Source organism: Rhea pennata, chromosome 4 (genome assembly GCF_028389875.1).
Source record: "Rhea pennata isolate bPtePen1 chromosome 4, bPtePen1.pri, whole genome shotgun sequence".
Taxonomy (NCBI): Eukaryota; Metazoa; Chordata; class Aves; order Rheiformes; family Rheidae; genus Rhea; species Rhea pennata.
Window position 1 is genome coordinate 28,065,553 of NC_084666.1, and position 8,230 is coordinate 28,073,782.

At 36.4% G+C, this 8,230-nt stretch overlaps 1 protein-coding gene across 1 annotated transcript; it reads right to left on the reverse strand.

Moving 5' to 3' along the window:
- Window positions 1-375: 375 nt before the first annotated feature.
- CNGA1 (cyclic nucleotide gated channel subunit alpha 1) lies at window positions 376-5,712 on the reverse strand. The gene is given in 7 exon segments (XM_062575526.1): window positions 376-1,793; window positions 2,621-2,727; window positions 3,380-3,487; window positions 4,608-4,718; window positions 4,823-4,848; window positions 5,229-5,302; window positions 5,604-5,712. Coding segments are annotated over 7 exon segments (1,953 nt in total).
- Between the last annotated feature and the right edge of the window lie 2,518 nt (window positions 5,713-8,230).

Here is an 8,230-nt window from a genome sequence, read left to right on the forward strand (position 1 = left end):
AATTATTTATCAAATATTCCTTCTTTCCATAAGTAGACACAAAGAAATTATTTGAAAATATTCAGTAAAGCTTTCAGTGCTTACCAGTATGTGATAAATGCACTTGCTGTACAGTGATGTTACATAAAGAATAAAAAATACATTAGCAGGTTATACTGTTTGTGCCAGAGCAAGGCATTATGCTCTATCCTAGTTCTTGAGTCTTCAGATTCTTTCCTAAATCTGCCAAATATGTTTTGATTGTAGGAAATTAGTGACATTACCTCACCAAATATTTTTTCATAATTAATAGTCAGGTCCTACAAAGATGGGAAGTTAGATTATTCAGCCCCATGCAAGAACTGACCCTGAGTCTTATAGGCAACCTCTATCCTTTTATTCTGCTTTTGACACTCCAGGTTTTTCTGTGGATGGGTCTAATTCTTCTAAGTCTGAGAATTCATGCTCTATAACTGGCTTCAATATTTTCTCAACTTGTGTAAGTCTTTTTTTCAGTTTCTGTTGTGCAGCATCATACTCGGCCAACAACCTGGCAAACCTTGTTTGTAATCTGTCCATTGCTCTTTCCATATGAGTGACCTTCTCTTCTATGTCTTTAGGATCACTTCCTAAATTTGCAACTTCAATGTCCAGCAATCCATCTTTCATTAAGATTTGCTTTCCTTTCTCTTCCAGCATAGCCTTTGCATCTGGATATTCTGTTAACGCCTCCATGAGGTCATCTTTAGATAGACAAAACAAGTCCGAGTAACCGATACTTCTAATATTGGCTGTTCTTCTGTTGCCAGCTTTGCTACCTTTGATATTAAGAATGCTAATCTCCCCAAAGTAGCTGCCATCACTTAAGACCACAAATTGCGTAATTCCGTCATCAGCAACTACTGCAAGTTTGCCTTCTTTGATAATGTACATCTCTCGTCCAATATCTCCTTTACGGCATATATAATCTCCAGGACTGTATACTTGTGGCTGGAGTTTCAAGACTAGTTCAACCAATAGCCCAGCTTCGCAGTCTGCAAAAATCCGAACTTTTTTCAGTGTTTCCAGATGAACATTGATTGCAATCTCTGCTCTTAGTTTGTCTGGCAAATACTTCAAGACTTCCCTTTCATCCACTGCCTTTTTATTTGTCCACAAATAGTCGAACCACTTTATAACTCTTTTTTCCATGTCTTTACTTACATTCCGAAAGTGCATATACTGCTTGATAGCATCAATCCTTGCTTGAAACTCTGCTCTGGCAGCATTCATGTTGGAGATCATAGAACCCACGTTACCAACAATGGTAGCAAAAATCAATACTCCAACCAAGAAGTCAACAACCACGAAGAAATATTCAGAATCTCTTACGGGAGGGGGTGTTTCACCAATAGTAGTCAGGGTCAGTGTTGACCAGTAGAGACTGTAGACATACTTTCTAGTCAGACGGGCAAATTCAGGGTGGGAGGTGTTGGGATAGACCCATGTGTCAGCCCCAAATCCAATAGCTTTGGAGATCGAGTAGTACACACAGGCATTCCAGTGGATAATAATCACGATGTACATGACAAGGTTAGAGATCCTAAAGATATTTGGGTAGTTTGTCCTTGTTTCTGTTCGCTGGAAGAATTCAAACATACGAGCTACTCTAAGTAATCTGTTTATTCTTAATTCTGGGTAATTCAGTCCTAACTTAAAGTATAAGAGATCAGTTGGTATGATAGACAAAACATCTAATTTGAATTGAAGCGATGCTTTGTATTTCTCTTTAAGCTTTTCTTCTTCTCTGACCAGAAGACCTTGCTCCAGGTAACCTAAAATCAAATTTTAAATATTAAAAAATGTTTTGACTTCAATTTTCATTGCATTCTGTTTAATGTCAGTCCAAATCTACCTTAAGCAATATTTTGGCTACAAGTTCCAGATACTACATAATTTTCTTACTTTTTTATAAGCAACTGCTTACTTCCAAATATTCTACTTAGGGCCATATGGTTCTGCTCCAGCTGAACTGTACAGCTTTTAAAATTATACATTTCTAGCTCCAACTGTCTTCCCTCCACTGTTCTACTACCTGGTGAGCATCTAGGGGAAAAGAAAAAACATTGTAGGTTATAGGAAGGATGGTTAAAACAATGGTGAAGAGTATAAGCATGGGAATTTCCGTCCCATATTGAGTGTAGCTACTCAGTAGTTCCAGGTGTAAGGTAAGATTTTAAAAGAAACAATTGCAGCTGAAGCTGATTAGATATCTTATTGCTCAGTGGTCCTGAAAATCATGCACATATTTGGAGCGCCTTAAAAGCAGAGTCCAGCTTCAGGCACTAACCCTTTTAGAAGCCTTGATCCCTACTTGTGGGTTGATTTTGCCTTGTACGCGGTTCCAGGCAGAGCAGCTTGCATCTGGCTTACCTCTTGCCAGGGTCTTTGTGTAATCCTTTAGTAAGACACTGAAGAGTTTTTTGTGTTTTTACAGGTCTACAGATCTTTTACGGGTCTTTTGAAGATTTAATTTGATGTCTTTTTCACTCTTGTTCCCCGTCAAGAGTACCCAAATGATAAAAGTAACACTCTTCTGAATATTTTAAACTGCTTAAAACAAATATATGAATAAAAATCATTAATGATTGGGTATACTTACCTGTTCTTGTCCGTACAAACATGTCAGCAACATAGATGACATCAGAAACATAATCAGCAATGAACCATACTGCTAAGTAGTCATTCTGAAGTTCATCAAAACAGGCTCTGAATAGGAAAAGAAAGAAGTAAATTGTCATAAAATGGAAATGAAATACTTGCATGAGATCAATGATGAATAAAGTAAATTGTCTTTTTAGGGACGTAACAATTTCTCAGAATTTTTATATACTCATTAAAGGATCTCCGTGATATCACCACACTTTGAAAAACGTAGTTGTTTTAGAGTGCTTCTGCATATCCTATTTATCCTTCTGTTTCAAGCAAATGTTTACAATTTGGACTACGGAATATTTTCAAGTAATCAAAAAGGAAAAATGCCTTGTGTAGTTATATGGAGAACTAATACTTATGCCAGCTGGGAATGTTGCCTAATAATTTCTCTTATGAGACTAAAGTTTTATGTTATTTATGAAACTTTGCCAATCTTCTGTTAACAGCTATGCTTTTTATTCACTAGAATCATAAAAATGAAAAAAAAAAAAAAAAGGTCAGATTTTGTGAAGTGAATCTGTTGAAGATGCAGGATCCCAGCTAGTGGTAGGGATTTTAAAGATTTGTGTGATTTCTAGTTTATTTATTTTATCTGTTTTATTTGTATCTATTCTGTCTGACAATCAGAAGCTTTTAATATGGCAAAGAAGTACAGCACTACAATTACTTCATGAGAAATAAGAAAGTACATTATTATTTACATCACCTAGCAATAATCATGGTCCAGTTGTACATGACTGGCATTGTGATGCAGAACAACCAATTGTAGTACATGTTTCCTGCTGGATCAATAATAAAAATTTCTTTCTTCTTCCTGAGTGATAGGCAGGGGAACAAAAAGAGATTTAATGAGAGACTAAAAAGATGCATGACAAATTCTGGGGAACTAAGCATTCTGGAAATTGTTATTGTAAAAAAAATTAAAAAGAAATAAAAAAGAAAAAAAAAAGACATTCTTCAAGTTACACTTCCTTACTTGAATACATCGAGAACATGAGAACATGAAACAAATTGTTAGATACAACTACAGTCCTAAACTTCAGAGTCTAGTTTTTGTTAAGGAATATCAACTTGGCAGTTCAATCCTTTTAAAATAATTTGTTTCCTTCCAAATTAATGATCTTATCTGATAATCGATTTGATCATCAACCATTATGTGAATACCACGTGCTAACGTGAGACATCCAATGCCTTCCTTACTGGGAAAAGTCTAAGACTGAAAAAAGAAGAAACATCGGCATAGTTTATATAGAGAAACCAACAGAGAAACCAAAGAACATGCAATCAAACAATGCTAGTCCTGAGTGCATTACTTTAAGTTTCTTATTCTGGGCCAGAAAACTATGAAATTGCAAAGCAAAAGGTAGAGCAAGAGCTTTTGGAAGACAGTTTGAGTTTATTGGCTTGTAGGTACCAAAATCTGTAAAGAGATTGCTTTACAGTGGCCCATCTTTTGCTGCAGAGTATTAGCAATAAAAAGAAAGAAAGAAAAAAGAAAGAATCTGCAAACAGTTCCTTCTGCACTGTTATGAAATTCTGTGTGCTCTGTCCTGTCATCCCTATTTCTAAGTATATATGCGAAGCTATGGAGAAAGCTGGTGGAAGAGTAAGAGTTGCAGAGTTTACAGTGTGCTGGTAAGATGAATTTTTAGGTTATTGTATTATGTGACTCATAATTGTCAAGGATCTTATTCAGAATCCATAGGAGGTTTTTTTCTGGATCAATTTTTTTGGATCAATTCCATGTAATCACATTCTATTGTCGTATGAGTTGAAATCAGAACAACTCTACTGCAGACAGAACAACAGTCAGTACACTCATTCACTGGCGTATAAGCCTCTTCTTTGCCGGATGTCCGTGAGTGGGTTCAGTTTTACGTTAAAAGCAATCTTTACTAGACTAACAAAGCAGGATTTAAATGAAAAATACTTACTCCTCTTTCTTTTCTTTGTTCTTGGACTTATCTTTGTTTTTGCTTTTTTCCTTTTTTTCCTTGTTCTTTTGTTCGCCATCCTTTTCTTTTTCCTTCTTTTTTTCTGACTTGCTAAGGAATAGATTTACATTTTCAGTTGTTACAGGCCAAGTTAGAGCATATTTGGAAAACAATTAAATGTCTTACAAGTTAGTAGTATTATAACTCTGCCTTACCTCTTCTTTTCTTTTTTCTTTTTCTTCTTCTCCTCTCTAAGTAAAAGAAAAATATGAAAGGCTCATGGGATGCACATAGCCATTGCTTCCACTATTATTCATTAAAAGCATCTGAGTTCAGTAGGGTTAACATTATGCTTAAGTGCCTGGCCTCGAAAAAAGAGGGTGGCTTATTTCTTTACACGGAACTATTTTCATTTAAATTTAATAGATATCATAGTAATAGCTTTGATATTGGGAATAATCATTACTGTACATATTTGATGTACATAAAGTTCAAATTTACATGCAATCTCTTCCGGAATTACTTGTATGAGATAACTGCTTATAAGAAAACGATTAAATATACATCATTCTTTTTCACTTCTGCTTAAACAACAAAGATTATAGGAAATTGCCAAGATACTTACTCATCTTTATTACTATTGTTGTTAATATTGTAGAATGCAAATGTACCAGGCAGATAACGTTGCCTAAGGAGTAGCAAAACAGAATAGTTATATGGTATCTGCTAAAATACAAAAAAGTTGTTATTTAAATTGTCACAGAACTATTTCTTACCATTTTTATCGTGGGCTAGGTTATCTAGGTAAACTGAAAGTGTAGGCATTTTAATTTCCTAAATATTTACAATAAGTAAAATATCCCAATCTTAAAAACTTTATTACTTATAGAGAGTGAAGATAGTTATATGAAGGCAAACATCTGTAACCAGGTTATTCCCATGCAAATTAATTGTTAAAAAATGAAACAGTAGAATTTAATCTAGAAAATCTAATTTACCTGTTTTCCCCTTCATGCATCTGCCCAGGTTCCTCACTAGTGTCTTGCACTACCACACTGGGAACAACCGTATGGGAGTGATGAGTCTCAATCACTCCCACCTTCATGGTGAAGTTTTCTTATCCTAAGTGAGAAACACCGATTTCAAAAGGAATCAAGTCATTTCACAACTAGCAGAACTAATAAGCAAGTTTTTGTATCCTTTGTTTTCTGGCTTCCCGCAACAGAAAAGAACAGTATTTCCAGCTTCCTCTCTCCTGCGTTATTCCCATCAGACAAGAAAGGGTGCTGCAGGTACTTGGGTGTGCTGAATGACCCAGCAACTGCTGCTAAAGGGCACATTCAACACATCTTTCCCTCAGAGAAAAAAATTAATTCTTTTGGCTAAGTCTAATCACATACATTGAAAAACTTTTGACTATTGTCTTTGAAACATCTACCACACTTTCATTTTGTTTTGAACTGAAGGCTCAAAAGCTATTGAATAGGAATGTATAAGTAGATTTATGCACAGGTGGCACCCTGGAAAACAGACTAGGAAGCACTTTAACGACTTGATGTCAAAAGAAATATCAATGTGCCTTATGCCTGTGAGTCACACTCTACTGAGAGCAGAGTTCTGTAACTGAGAAGTTAAAGAGTGCTGCAGTCGAGTATCCTTACTCATGAGGGAAGTAGGCTGTAAACACCTACATAGGAAAGGTGGGGCCTTTGTTCATCTCAGTATTAAAAAAATAAATAAATGCTCTAGTGTATATAATTAATGTAGTGCATTCTGGTGCACAGACTTTTTGGCACTGAAGTAATCATCTTCTGCTCTCCTTTTCCTCCACAGTTCTCACAATTGTCTCAACAGCAATGGAACCACCGGCTCTTTGGGCATGAATTGTGTCTACAAGAGTGATCTGTGCTTGACTGGGCCTGTTAGTTAGGATTACAAGACAAATGCTCTCCACTACAATAATACTAAGTTGAAATCAGAGTATAGACATGTCTGTAAGCCACCAACTGACAAGTCGGTGGCTGTATCACTGTAAATGAAGTCAGATGCCATAGAATGAACTGATCTTAAAGAAAGTACTTTCATCCCTGTAGGCAAACACACTGCTAAAAGGAAGTATGATGATACAGTTGAAACATTATTTATTACTAGACTTACCTGGCTTATACTATGTCTTTCTTTATTAGTCAGTGAAACTAAAAATATTCCTACGCAGGAGATAGTAGAGGAAGCCCATGTTTCCAGAAGTCATCAAAAATGAATGATACATAGTGCAAAAAGTAATATAGCCCTCTACATCACTCTACAAAACAGAAGAATGAAGACTGAAAATTAAGTTGTGTTCTTTCAGGAATGTATACTCCAGGTCTGCTTGTCATTTTTTAAAACAATTTAGAGCAAGGATCAGTTCTAAGATGGCTGTTGCAAAAAAAGGTTAAAAAAAGGTAAGATTTAGTAAGCATTAGATTCACCAGTGGCCTAAAAGCTGTAACAGGGTTTTCGTTAGCAGACTCCAAGGATAAATTGTATTTGAAAGTGTGGAGACTGAAATTACACAGGGTTGAATTAAGCTGCTTTATCTCTGCTTACAAGTGGGAAAGCTCTGCTAATGCTGGCACACAAAATTCCACCCTGATTTGACCTATATCCTCCACGGATCTGCATCGGAGTCAACACCAATAATGGTGTAAAAGAAAGCTGTGCCAAATCGCTTCCAGTCACTTGGCATGAAAACAATGTAAAAATATTAATCTCAAGGGAAATCGTTCTATCCTCTTTGATTCCAAGAACAAAAAATTTGTGTTTTCCAGACATACTGATGCTAGAGGTTTAAGAAAATCAGAAGTATGCTGAAATAGGAGATTAGGAGAATAGGAAATGCACACTCATCTAGAGTGCTTAGCCTGGAGTTTGGGCAAAAATCTGTATGGTGTATGTTCCCCTATTCTTCAGATAAACAGGAATTTCTGTGCAGATTTTGCAAATAAATAGATTTCTCCAGCTCCATTAATGCCGAGACTAAGCAGAAGCACCACATGGTGCTTTGTGGCAGCCGTGCGTAACACTTGCTGGGAAGGAGAAGTTACCGTTTTGAGCGGGACAAACATGCCTCAAAATCACACATTGAAACTGGAAGCATTTACCACCCTGCAGCTCCAATTATTAGATCTGAATCTCAGGCTCAGCTGACTGCTGGATGAGGTTGTTTCTCGTGTCATTCAGTCGGGATATACAGTACAAGGGTATCTTCAAATCCTACTAGCATCAAAGCAGACAGTGCAACGTTGGAAAATTCCCGAGTCTCAGATGCAGAAATGGTGTTGCAACGCGGGCCCGACGCGAATTGAACAGCCACAATAATTACTGCTGGTTTGGGACTGAGGTTACTGCCTTACAGCATTTGTGGGGACAAAATCCTGACTTGTGAACAGTGGACATTTTCCATTAGTCTCTGTGGGCCCAGAACTTCCCTTCCAATGCATTTCTGTATGTATTTTAGGGAGTTTTCAGGCAAAGTAATTTGGACTATGTTTTTTTAAATTGTATCACTACCACTTTTCCTACTTTGTAGCCATCTGTAATTTTCTTCAACTTATATGTTGTCGCAAACTGCTACACTGATT